The sequence below is a fragment of the Kogia breviceps genome, chromosome X (genome assembly GCF_026419965.1).
Source record: "Kogia breviceps isolate mKogBre1 chromosome X, mKogBre1 haplotype 1, whole genome shotgun sequence".
Lineage (NCBI taxonomy): Eukaryota > Metazoa > Chordata > Mammalia > Artiodactyla > Physeteridae > Kogia > Kogia breviceps.
This window is the reverse complement of record NC_081330.1, coordinates 103,714,728-103,728,615: the sequence shown is the minus strand read 5'-3', so window position 1 is coordinate 103,728,615 and position 13,888 is coordinate 103,714,728. Positions and strand designations below refer to the sequence as shown.

At 36.5% G+C, this 13,888-nt stretch overlaps 1 protein-coding gene across 1 annotated transcript; it reads left to right on the top strand.

Annotated features, from left to right (window-relative positions):
- Positions 1-12,953: 12,953 nt before the first annotated feature.
- LOC131748440 (small integral membrane protein 12-like) lies at positions 12,954-13,261 on the top strand. Its single transcript, XM_059050522.2, has one exon. The coding sequence runs from the start codon at positions 12,954-12,956 to the stop codon at positions 13,227-13,229; it is 276 nt and encodes a 91-aa protein (XP_058906505.1). The 3' UTR covers positions 13,230-13,261.
- Positions 13,262-13,888: the final 627 nt, after the last annotated feature.

Sequence of the window (13,888 nt, the reverse complement as noted above, 5' to 3'; positions counted from 1 at the left end):
GGCATTTTGGATATAAATCAGAAGTGGTAATGGATATAATTTAGAACAAAGAGATATTGTGTCATTTATCAAATAACATTACAGAGGTGACAAGACAACTTTGATAATAAGGTGGTGACAGAAGAGATATTCACAAAGCACATCTTCAAAATGACCATTACAGCTTGGTCCGTAGGTATTTCAGAAGGCCTAACTCCCAGAAAATATGTTCGGTTACCTCTGCAAATAAATAAGTGGGTGAATAATACATTTTAGGAGATTAGAGACAAAATTTAGGGCAGTGAATAACATCTGGTGAGGAAAGATGGAAATCAAGAATATATACAAGTTTACAATTCAACTTGAGCAATTATAATTTATTTTAAATAAGTTTTAATTGTAAAAACAATGGAAAAGTACTTTCTATAATAGTTATAGGTGATGTTAGAATCATGGGTTCATAAGATAAATGGGCACTCAAAGAACAACAGTAAAATATTCAACGCTTATAATTATAAAGAAGCAAAAATAAAACTATAAAAGGCAAAACACTGGACAATGACTAATTTCCTCATCAACATGGCATATTTTATAAAACTGGTATAGGATTAGGCCTCCAAGGAATATTTCAATGGTCAAGCAAATCAACAACTAAAGCAAAGGAATATGCCAGAATAACAGACACCATCAACCATATATTGCCCTAGAAACTTTGCCTAGGGTTTAAGAGAGAAAATGAGAAAATTAAAATGATATATTTGTGCCTAGGCATTTGTTCTGGTCTAATGTTCAGATATTTATTAGAGAAGAACAGTGTCAGTTCAAGAGAATGCTACAGCTTCTTCACGGAAATGAAAATGCCAATGATTTTCAAAATGTTTTCACCCCAAAAGTATCACAAAATAATTCCTACCCTTACCACATGTGATGTTCTCTGATATTTTCTATTATCTTTTACTGTAGTCTATTTCTTCAAAAAGAATGCTACTTTTGATCCACTCATGGATTGACACCTGCATATTGTAAAATCCTCGTCGAAAGAGGAATACAATACTGGAATATAGAATTGACTTAGGTCTTATCATCACTTTTATAAGCCTTGAACACAAAATAAAACCACTAAAACCTACTCTTTTCTCTTTGAGCTGCAACCTATTTAATAGGAGCATGCCCTCATGTTACAAAGGTGTTATAACATTCTATGGTTGGCTGAATCTTAAGAGTAGGAAATGGGGATACCAGCTATGGGGCACTTATATCACAGCTGTTCCTTGGCATCCTTGCCACATCCATGGCAAACATCACTAACTGATCACTCTAATCAGTAGGTCTGGTTACCCCTTCAAAATCCTTCACACAGCAGCCTTTCAGATAGCCAGTGTTGATCGATTAGAGCTGCCAGCACAGCTATCTCTTGGGAATCCCTGGAATCTAATTCTCTAGGGTTTCTAAATAAGAAAGAGACTCACTAGAAAGAAAATTATTCATTATAATTAAAAGTTTAAGCTTCTAATTACAGTGACGTCAGCATTTGGTAGAATAGGAAGCTCTCTCCCCATGGAAACAATTTAACAACAATGCTAATCGCCTTTAGGAGAAATCCAGTAACCAGTTAAGAAGTTCCTGCACCTCAGGTGACACATAGACAAGAAGAACCATATTGAGTCTAGTAGGAAAAGTTGTGGCATTTACTCTCTATAGTGCCTCACCACAGCACAGCACTACATGATTGGGAAGAAATTCCCAACTCCCAGCTTCTCACCGGAGAAGGAAAGAGGAGAGTGGAACATATATCCAACATTCAACATTCTTAACTTTTTCAGTGTCTGCCTAAGGGACTAGTTTCAGTCTTGCCTGAACCTAAGTGCTGACAGGTACATGCAACAGGTTGGGGCCTTCTGAGAAATAAGATCATTGCACCTTAGACTAGCACCAGAGATCCTGCAGTACCACAGACACACACTACCCAAAACAAGTTTGAAAAAGATGACAGTCGGAGCCCTCACACTTCCTGTTTTGAAAACGTACTACAAAATAACAGTAATCAAGATGGTGTGCTACCGGCACAGATAGGCCAATGGAACAAAACAGTTCCGAAATAAACCCTTGTGCCATGTGGTTAAATGATCTTCAACAGGGGTGCTACACAATGGGGAAGGACAAATGGTGTTAGGAAAAATGGATATCCACATGCAAAAGAATGAAGATAGACCCTTATCTTACACCATATGCAAAAATTAACTCCAAATTTTACATCATATGCAAAAATTAACTCAAAATGAATTAAAAACCTAAACATTAGACCCCAAACTGTTAAATTCGTAGAAAAAAAAGCATAAGGAAGAAGCTTCACAATATTGGATTTGGCAAGGATTTCTTGGATATGACATCAAAAGCATAGGCAACCAAAGTAAAAATAGATAAATAAGACTACATTGAACTTAAAAATGAATTGCATCAAAGGAACAATTGATAAAATGAAAAGGCTCCCTGTGGAATGGGAGAACATATTTGCAAATCATAATCTGCTAAGGGGTTAATAACCAGAGTATGTAAGGAACTCCTACAACTCAACAGAAATTTAAATAACCCAATTAAAAAATTGACAAATGACTTTAATAGACATTTCGCCAAAGATGATATATAAATGACTAAAGAGCATATAAAAAGATGCTCAACATGACTAATCGTATGAGAAAAGCAAATCAAAACTGCAGTGAATATCACCTCATACCCATTAGGATAGCCACTATCAAAGGAAGAGACAATAACAAGTATTGGCAAGGATGTGGAGAAATTGGAACCCGTGTGCACTGTTCCTGGGAATGTAAAATGGTGCAGCCATTATGGAAAAAATTAAGGAGTTTCCTCAAAAAATTAAAACTAGAATTACCATATGATCCAGCAATCCTACTTCTGGCTACATATCCAAAAGAATTTGAAGGAGCATCTCGAAAAGATGTTTACACACCCATGTTTTCTGCAGCATTATTCACAATGGCCAAGAGGTGAAAGTAACCCAAGTGTCCATCAAGGAACAAATGGATAAAGAAAATGTGGTATAAACATACAAAGACATATTATGCAGCATTTTAAAAAGATGAAAATAATGTTACATGCTACGACATGAGTGAAGCATGAGGACATTATGCTAAGTGCAGTAATAAGCCAGTCATGAAAGGACATAGACTATATGATTCCACTCATGTGAAGTATCTAAAAGTCAAAATCATAGAAACAGAAGGTAGATGGGTGGGTGCCAAGGGCTGGGAGAAAAGGAGAATTAGTGTTTAATGGGTATAGAGCTTCAGTTTTATAAGATGAAAAATTCTAGAGATCTGTTGCACAACACTGTGAATATACTTAACACTACTGAACTGTACACTTGAAAATGTTTAAGATGGTTGTTGTGATTTTATCAAATTAGCACTTATTATTATGTGGAGCATAGGGTACCAGATGGTGAGCTGTAGTTCAGTAATAGACCACAAGAGGAATTAAAATAGAGAAATACACTATTCACAATACCTGGCAACCTTTAGGGCCCACACAGGGAAGTCAAGACAGAGTGCAGACAGAGAGAGGCAGGACCTGGAGCAAATGCTTTTATTAAGGTCCATGGGTGGAGTGCTCTGAGGTTTCTTGGCTAAGGCTGGACTAGTCAATTCAAACCAAAAGAGCAGGGTTTTGGTAAGACCCACAGGGCTCTTATCTTAGGGGTGCATAAGGCATATAGGTACCAGAAGGCTGGGGAGACTGTCGATCACAGTGGTTGTTGGGGAAGTCATATCAGAAACTTATGTTTACTTATGGCTCTTCTGGCTGCTGCATAGGGCATGTGCTTGCATGAGGGGCTAGTGCCAGCTTAAGGCCATCGTAGGCCACTTGACCAAACAAAATGGATGCTGAAGCAGCAATACCATGGCGTAGCTTAGCTAAACTCTTCACGATGGTAAATATGTAATGTGTTTTCTACAATTAGAAAAAAAAGTTTATACCTTCTAATTAACCATAACGAATCTCTATGAGACTAAAAAAAAAGTCAAACTTAACTATAATATTATAAAAATAATTTCTAAATTTAATTATGGTTTTGAATATTATTTTCTTCCAAGTTTGAATATTTAAACATATCTAAATCACACTTTTAAACTGTTATTATACTAATAACTTTTATAATAAATATCCATCTGCCAGAACGTTTTCACATCAAAACTTATTTAGGCAATGTTAGTTTCCTAGCCAACAATATTTTTAATTCTAAAAAAATAGACCCTTTAGTTTAATGTATTTATTAGACTCAGTAAGTAAATGAGAGTGACATTTTGTTATTTGTCATTTTATGAGATGGCCAAAATACATATAAATTCATTCTTGGAACGTCTCCCTTATGTTAACTATATCATTCCAGAAATGCAGAAGTATCTTGAGCAAACACCATGCAAAATAAAATTTATAAAGAAAATTCCATATGCAAAAGCAGTTTATCTTGTTGTCTAAGGTATCCTGCCCCCATCCCATTTCAGGGAAATGGGTTGCACACAGGAAGTATACCAAGTTCAGTCTTTTGAATTTCTGTGAAAAGTTTAATATGTTTGAATATTTGACTAGTATCTTGGCTCACTTTGATGAGTGGGCTTTTATTCTTCCACTTTGATGAGTGGGCTTTTATTGTTAATTTATGTTTATGACTGTTAGACCAATTTTTTTTAATACAGGTAGAGTAATAATGACTGTGATGACTTCAGAAAGTGTATTTCATCTTCATATGGACTCTTTTAGGTTCAATGATAGAGAATGTTGGGGCTCAGGGTGGACTGCCCCAAAATATGCTGCAATGACATATTGCTTATTTTGAATTAAAGTTACTTAAGAAACGGCCAGTGCAGAAGGGGCACGCTGATTCTCCTTTGTCTCCCTGAAAGCAGGAAGTAAATCTCCCGTGTGAAAGGTGTACTCCCTGCATCTGGAGGTAGAAGGACACCCTTATTGCCAGAGATGGGGAATTCAGGCAGAGAAGCCTGTATAAACAAACCTTGCTGCTTGTTTAATTGACTACCCCAAGCTCACACTCTGTTTAGATTCTTCACTAATTGAACACCCAAAACCTAAGTTTCTTTGTCCTGTCAATTCCTCATAAATTTTTTGTTTCTTTGTTTGATAAGTATAAAAGCTGTCTACTTTGGCCACTTCTTAGATCCTATTTCTATGAGACCTCCATGAGTTTGAATTAAAATTTGTTTTTTTTTTCTCCTATCAATCTGTCTTGTATCAATTTCATTATCAGTCCAGCTACGAGAACTCAAGAGGGGCAGAGGGGGAAATTTCCCGCTCCTCATCATGAACATTCCTTTATAAAGCGTTTTTCTCTTACATGTACTTAAAGAATAGATTAACCGGCATAATAACTTAACATTCTATGTGAAAGAATTGCTTGTTCAAAGAAATTGCCTCCATTTCTCATAATCTTTAATTAAAGGACTATACCATGTCTATTCAATCTTGTGGCATAGAAGGGCAGATTTTAAAACAAAGACATTCAAAAGATGTTGAAATTCAGAAAATTGAAAAAAATTCAAGTAATTAGAAAAGATTGGGATACTATTTTAAAATATGAACAGACATGTATCAAACTTTGCAAGTTATAAACCTTTTCAGTAGAAATTTTAATACCTTATACATTTTTAAATAGATGTAAGGTATTTGCAGCAATTAAAATAGTATAATTTTTGTTCTTATTTTCTTAAAGACAAGAAACATTTGAGAGGTAGTAGACTCTAGACACATATTGAATTACATTACCCAGCTACAATTCCAGGGAACACAGTTAAGGAAATCCCGTGCTAGGATTTTTTTTTTTTTTTTTAAGTTGAGTTCATTTTAATAGAAGTGAATGTGACTTCTTGATCATGCAGGTTTTTTGTACCACAGCCAGATTAAAACCCAGGTTCCTATATTCCCAGGCCAAGGATCTTCCTGCTACTCCACATTGTTTAAAAGTTTTAACAAAGAATTCTAAGCTGTTAGAAGAGCAGATTGGAATTTTCATCTGTGGCAAAACTGCTTTTGGTATTTCAGTTATTTTCTGCCATTTTATCACTTTGCTAATTACATGTAATTGCCCTTTGATGCATGATGATAAATATTGTTACATCACCATGGTTATGTGGACATATAAATTATAATTGTGTTATTTTAAATATATTATCATATTTCATTTATTCATTTGTTTAGTCGGTAAATATTTATTGAATTCTGCTCTGTGCAAGGTATTGTGATAGACACTCAGGATAGAGCAAATCAACTGGACAGTAATGACCCTGTGTTAGTGGCACTTACGTACTAGCAAGGGAAACATTAAATATAATGATTAGTTTAATTATAATTGGAATTATTTAACTAGAGCAGTGATAAATTACAAAGGAAAAGTGCAGGCTGGTATGAGAGCATACAACAGGGGATGCTGAATAAGCTGGAGAGTTAGGAACGGCCTCTTTGAGGAACCGACCCCTAAAGGATGAATAGTAGACAAAAAAGTAGTAGGGAGCAGGGAAAATTAGAGCAGAGTTAAGAACATTCATTTCTAGGAAAAGCTCCATAAAGGTGCTGTGGCTAGAGCTGGAGACTAGGGGGAATGATCACAAGATTTTATGTTGGTGAGATGGGCAGGGACTTTTAGGATATATTAAAGAGTTTGATGTTTATCCCAAGAACAATGCAAAGTCATTGCAGTGTTTTAAGGAGGAGACCCTCATCATTAAATGGATTATTTTGAAGCAATATAATGAATGCTACATGGAAGATGAGTTGGAAGGAGGCAAGACTGATTTGATTGGATGTAGATGGTCAGGACAAGGGTCCAATTCAAAATATCTAATGATTGGTCCATGGGTGCTACCAATCAGAACAGATATCACCAATAAACAGTAATCATGGCAGCATAAGTGTGAACCTCCTGGATATAAGACCAGGCTGGTGAACTTCAGTGCATAGCTGTATCTCTTGCCGAGATGGGAATCGTGGGAATAATTTTGAGGAAACAGGTAAAGGCTTAGAATAATGACTATTTTAAAAGCAAGTTAAAGAGACAAAGTAAAGGTATAACTGATTTCCCTTTATTCATTCTGCTATGAAAATTCCAATCAAGGAGGACACTGAAAGGCTGAATAAACCATATTCCATAATAATCTTGTTTTTAAAAGGAGAAGCTTCTTCTGAAAATTTCTGCTTGCTTAATATTCACTTCAACTAATTAAGCCTCTTGAGAGGGGATATTTTTCCTAAAAAAGAACTTAATCATTTTTGCACTAAAAATATTATGTCTATTATTGTTATAAAATTCAACAAAGCTATATGAAGCCATATTAACACTGAGTTTAACAGTGACTTTAGAGGTCACTGGAGAAATCAGTTCTAATTAAAAATTACAAGTTTAAAAATTACAGCATAGGATCCAAAGAAAAGTTAAAGTAAATTTTCAAAATACTTTGCTTTAAAAAATTAATATCCCAATATTATATCACTTATAGTCCCATGAAGTTTTCTCTCCCTTTCTAAACATTTGTTTTCCTTAAAAATTCTATTGTATGTTCAGATAAATTCATGTTATCCCTAAAATAGCCAATTTGGTACTCTATAAACATTTGATAAACAAATAAATGAAGCAAATTTTTTTACACTATTTTTTCTCCCTCTAATAAAAACAACATAGAACTCAAAGCATAGAAATCACAGTCAGAAAGCCTGGGTGTAACAGTAGTTGCACAGTATATGTGAACTACAGTTTCCTGATTTGAACACAATACCTACATTTAAGGGATATTAAGCTGTACAGATCTTTACAGAATATTAATTTTTGTTATCCATCCAGATGATTGAAAGGAATTATATTTACTGGTGTTAGTACTAAGCTCTCAAAGAACCATTGTTCCCACTCCAAATTGTTACCCAGAAACTTGTATAGCCCTCAAAAAAGGTAGTTACATGTTCAAGTTGGAACAGTAGAAAAATCACTTTGATTTTTTGTATGTGGACATTGGTAGAGAACGTAGAGCAAATAAACTGTGACTCCTCAAAAAATAAACAAACACACACATTCAGGGATTGTTTTACCTTTTTTAAATTGTTGGTAAAGATAATAAATTCTGAGGATGTGCTATCCAATACTGTAGCCATATGCTCTGTTAAAATTGAGACAACAGGCCCCAAATGGAGTCACTTATGCTAAGCCCCATATAACCAAACCCAGACAATTTAATTACAATTTCAGCTTTCCCAGAAAAGGAATCTTAAACCAGTCAATCAGGAATAGCCTGATCAGCACTAGTTAGGTAATCTGCCTCATAGACACCTGCCATCCACTAAAGGAAAGTAACCTTGCAATAACTGACCTGCATTTTTCCTAGTGTAGCTCCCCTATTTTTGCTCCCTTCTGTCTATAAAAGTTTTTCATTTGGTATAGCTCCTCTGAGCTCCTTTCTGCTGTACTAGCTGCTGCCCAATTTGGATTGATTTTTGCTCAAATAAACTCTTAAAATTTTTAATATGCCTCAGTTTATCTTTTAATTCTTAGCATTTGAAATATGACAAAATTGAGATGTATCATAAGTCCAAATACACACTGAATTTCAAAGACTTAGTATGAAATAGGAATGTAAACCATCTGCTGAATAATTTTAATGTAATCAACATCATATTGGATTATATTATTAATATATATTAATATTATAGTGAAATTATAGCAATGTTATATTGAAATGATAATATTTTGGTTATGTTGGGGTAAAGTGTGTTTTGAAATTAATTTTACTTGTTAATTTTTACTTTTTAATTGTAGCTACTAGAAAATTTAAAATTACATATTAAATTATATTTTTATTGGGTAATACTGTTCTAGAAGTCACAAAGGATAAAAAAAGAGGCCCCTACTTTTCTTCAAGCTGTGCCTTGTACACCATCATGCCCAACTGTTGGTTTACACTAATGCTCTTACAATGTTTATATACATCCATGAAGCATAATAAATACATCTACATGAATTATGTTAATACCTAGAGATATTTTTCATGAAAATGTCCTCTTCAAAATTATGTATATTTTAATTCTGATAATAATCCCAAGAGTTTACCATCTCATCTTCAAATATCTCCTTGATTCGAGGTGAGAAGAATATGTGTGCAAACAGAATAAAATGCATATTTTAGTTAATAAATTGTTCACACAGATATTTTAATTAGGAAACTTTGTCATAGCTTTTCCAATGGTGAAGACTTTGTGTACTTTTCATTCTGACTGTTGGGTAAATACTCTAACAAAGAATGTGACAGTAGAAATTATCTCTCGTAACATAGCTGTCTCTATGTTGCTGTGATGGTAGAGAAGACAGTCTGATCCTGACATCAGAACTCCTTTGACAGATGTATGATCTTACCACATATTAGTAAAATGACCTTGGTCAACTCATCTCACCATCTGATACATGTGGATACATTAAGCTTGGTAACTTCTCTACCTTTGAGTATATATGGCGCACTCCTATGCAGAAGAAGTAAGGGAGTTTTTCATGCAGGTAGTAACGTTATCTGGGGATCTCAATTTTCATAATAGAATGTCAATCCTACACCTGGCATAAAATTCTTCAATAGAAGCCCCCATCAAGAAGTACAATCTCAAATTCTCTGCTATTCAGCCCCCATCAAAAGTTTGATACAGGAAAGTAAAACTTAGCTTTATATAAAGCACTAGTTCTCAACTGCATATATTTTATGAAAAAAGTATAGGAATTATTATCATTCATTGATAATAGCATACACCAATACTGCTGATAATAATATTTATTGCTAGAGTTGTTAAACATAAAATAATGTTGTTGCCAAGGAAGTTTTTTTAAGAAAATCCATAGCCTGTAGTTCTGTTTTACTCAATCTACTACCCAAGGCTATTGCTAACACGCTATGAGGTACTCTGATAGGGTATGTGTGAGAATTGTTTGAGTTAGTAAATGTGTGAATAGTTTGTACATAAGATCAAACTGTAGTAATGACAAGTATAAAAATAGTTTGTCATGAGAATTCTTGTTTTTTGGTTTGAATTTTTAGGATTTTTGCTTCAGACCAGTGCTTTTAATGTCAGTCAGGTGATCCATGAGTATATAATGAGACAAGAGAGAGGGACTTGGTGAGCTGAACAGAGACAGAGGGAATTATGTCATAGTAAAATTTCTAGTTCTATTAAAATATAATCAGTTGAACCTACACAGTAACATTTTATGTTTCTGTTTCCATCTGTTTCTTAGAAATATCTCCGAATTAATACAACAGTACCTAAACCTGTATTTCATTTCCAGTTAGAATTTGATAAAGAGTGAATTGAATGATCTCCAAGATTTCTTTAATGACTATGATTCTAAGATTTTTCTCTAAAGATTTGATTCTCCATTCCCATTGCTACCCAATGCATGAAGTGCCTCCAGAGAATTCTTGCTGATGGCCTTTCCTCTGTATTTCTCCTTGCCCTTCTATTTAGTGAGGACTTTACCTTGATGTCATTCTGAGCTTTTCACTTAAAATTACTCCAGGTATTCCTGTTGCCAGAAACTCTTCCCGTAACCAAAGGGCCTCTTATTCTAGGTGATTTGGGACCATCCAGCTCTTACTGTATTTGTCAGTACTGCAAGCCAACCCCCATATAAACTGTCCTCTCTTTGGCCTCTATATCACTGACTATGCCACTTGATTTGCCTAGAATGTCGTCCCCTTTTTGCAGTGTCAAATCATCTGCCTCACTCCTTAAAAATTTTCTCAAGGCCAATGATCCTAATTATACAATGAAACCTGTTTATCCAGCCTTTTCACCAGTCTAAACACTTAAGCACTTAATGGGAACATGTATAATTGGCTCTATAAATGTTTTCTACATATGCATAATTTTCTTTGGTTCTTGTGTCTCTCTCATTAAGCCAAACAACTGACTTCAGGAAACTTATCTTTTATTTCCCTTGAAACTCTTCACTGCATCCAGCAAAGCGTTCAGCATTCAGAAGATGTCTAACAAATATGTTGCCTAAGAAAATCAGCACTAGACCTTGATAAACTATGGCTCTCTGTGCTTCAGGTTTTTTGCCGTTTACAAAAAAGAATACTGTGAAGGTAATTTACCATTAGAAAAGTGTTTTGAAATCCTTGAACAGAGAGTACTCTTCAACAACTGCATGAAATACTGCTGCAATTACAATGATTTCTGGATGCCACTCTGCTACAAATCTGCCACCTCAGAACAAAAGAAAATGCCGCTTGAAGAAAACTGGTTAACAAAGTGCTGTGCAAGGCCAAATGCCACCTCCTCCACCCTACATCAAAAGTAGACTTGGCTTTAGTTTCCTGATACTAGAAAAAAATAATTTTAAGAAAATTTTAGCTAAGGAAAAACTCTTTGAAAAAAACAAAAGGATTCTCTACAAAGAACAGCTTGGTTCCAGCCTGGAATGCCTATTTTCTTTTTTTCTAGGTAATCTGATAGAATTTTAAAATTTCTAAGAGATGGACTCTCTACTGTAAATCAGTTTAAATAAGTGGTCACTTAACACTATAAAAGTCTGTAAAATTTTTTGAATGAGTAGCTAGGAAAACATTCTACTAATCTAATGACAAGGAAATAATTAGAAGAGAAGATTTCAAGGGCTTCCCTGGTGGCACAGTGGTTAAGAATCCACCTGCCAATGCAGGAGACATGGGTTTGAACCCTGGTCTGGGAAGACCCACATGCTGCGGAGGAACTAAGCCCGTGCGCCACAACTAGTGAGCCTGCGCTCTAGAGCCCATGAGCCACAACTACTGCGCCCACATGCTGCATCTACTGAAGCCCACCTGCTCTAGAGCCCATGCTCTGCAACAAGAGAAGCCACTGCAATGAGAAGCCCGCACACCACAATGAAGAGTAGCCCCTGCTCGCGGCAACTAGAGAAAGCCCGCGCGCAGCAACGAAGACCCAACACAGACTAAAATAATAAATAAATATTAAAAAAAGATTTCAGTATTAAATGCTAACTCAAAATTGAGCAAATGATGCAATCAATTCATTACAAAAAAAAAGGCCTGATTCTTGATTTTATAAAGAATACTTTAAATAATTAGTATGATGGTTTAATAATTTTAAAATGTTGACAGATTCTTGAAAAAACTACTGATTTCCATTATTTAAAACAAATCTAATGCCCTGTAATGCAAAATATTTGGATAATACCTCTGAATTGCTCTTATTATCAAATTGCTTTTTTTTTCTTTCTGGAAGGTTCTATATGTTTCACTCTTCCCCACATTTAACTCCTTCTCATCTTTCTGATCTCAACCTGTTGTCACTTTCTCAAATTGGCATTTTTCTTAGCCCCCAAATATAACCATTTTTTTCCTGATATCCTCTTCCATTGCATCTTTGTATATTCTTTCAAAACACTTATTGCAATTAATGATTCTGTATTTATTTTGTATTTCTTTCCTTATTGAATTTCTCTCCAACTAAACCTTAACTTCCATGAAGGTAAGGTATGTTTCGCTTTTTTTTTTTTTTTTTTTTTTTGACGTTCCAGACCAGCATCTAGCACAATGCTCGGCTCTTAGTATGTGATCAGGAAATACTTGTTGAATGAACTGAAGAAGAAAAAGTGATAATCCCTCATCATGTTATCTGATATTTCCAAAACACTAATTCATTTTGAGAGAGAGAAAAATGTAAATTAAAAAGAGCACTATCATGTGATCCGGCAATTCCACCTCTGGGAGTATATCCAAAAGAAACAAAAACACTAACTGGAAAAGATATCTGTACCTCCATGTTCACAGCAGCATTATTTACAGTAGCCAAGATCGTGGGCACCAGTGGGCGGGGTCTGGGGCCTGGCGGCTTCGGTGCTCCAGGAGTGGGAGCGCAGGTGGAGGGTGGGGGCCAGACAGCGGGGTGTGAGCTGCGGTGCAGATGTCATGTGGCCTGTGCTTTGGACTGTGGTGTGTACCTATGCTCCCTATGTCACCTTTCCCGTGGCCTTCATGGTTGGGGCTGTGGGCTACCACCTGGAATGGTTCATCCGGGGGAAGGATCCCCAGCTTGTGGAGGAGAAGAGCATCTCGGAGCGCCGGGAGGACTGCAAGCTGGACGAGCTGCTAGGCAAGGACCACACCCAGGTCGTGAGCCTTAAGGACAAGCTGGAATTTGCCCCTAAAGCTGTCCTGAACAGAAACCGCCCGGAGAAGAATTAATGGAGGACACAGGGCCCTATGGGTCCTTCTGGGGGCCAAGACTGGTCCTGCCAACATGTCGACCCAGCAACCAGAACCCACATCTGATTTGCTTTATTGCTTCTTCTGGCCCCTCCCGCCCCACCCAGCCACACACGTACTGGCTGCTCTGCTATGGCCAGGCAGACACACTAGTAGCTGAGGAGGGGCCAGTGAAGGCCCGTGAGGATTCTGGCCTGAAGGCTGCCTCTGCCAGATGGTAGCCACAACTGCTCAGGCTTCTGTGCTGCTAGGTGCACCGCTGGGAGGAGAGTGATGAAATGAACATTGGCTGTCAGTCCCTGTGGGGAGGCAGTTTGGCCTCAGGTGGGAGTGGCTGGGATTGGGGTGATGCCTTTAGGAGGGGTACCTACATGCCTAGCTCTCGTTTGCACTGGGAAGAGTTCAGAAATCTGTCTGGCCTCCTTAACTAGCTTGCTTTGTCCTTTGTGCTCATTTTCGCTGAAATCCTGTCCTGTCAGCTCAGGAAGGGGATTCCCCTGGGAAGGAAAGCAGTTTTCTGTTCTTGGGAGCCCAGGCTGTTCACCTTGGGGCAGGTGAATTTGATTGAAAACAATCACCGTCTTTCACCCCCACCCCGTTACTGTGTAGTGCAAAACTTGATTAAAGTGGCGCCTGAG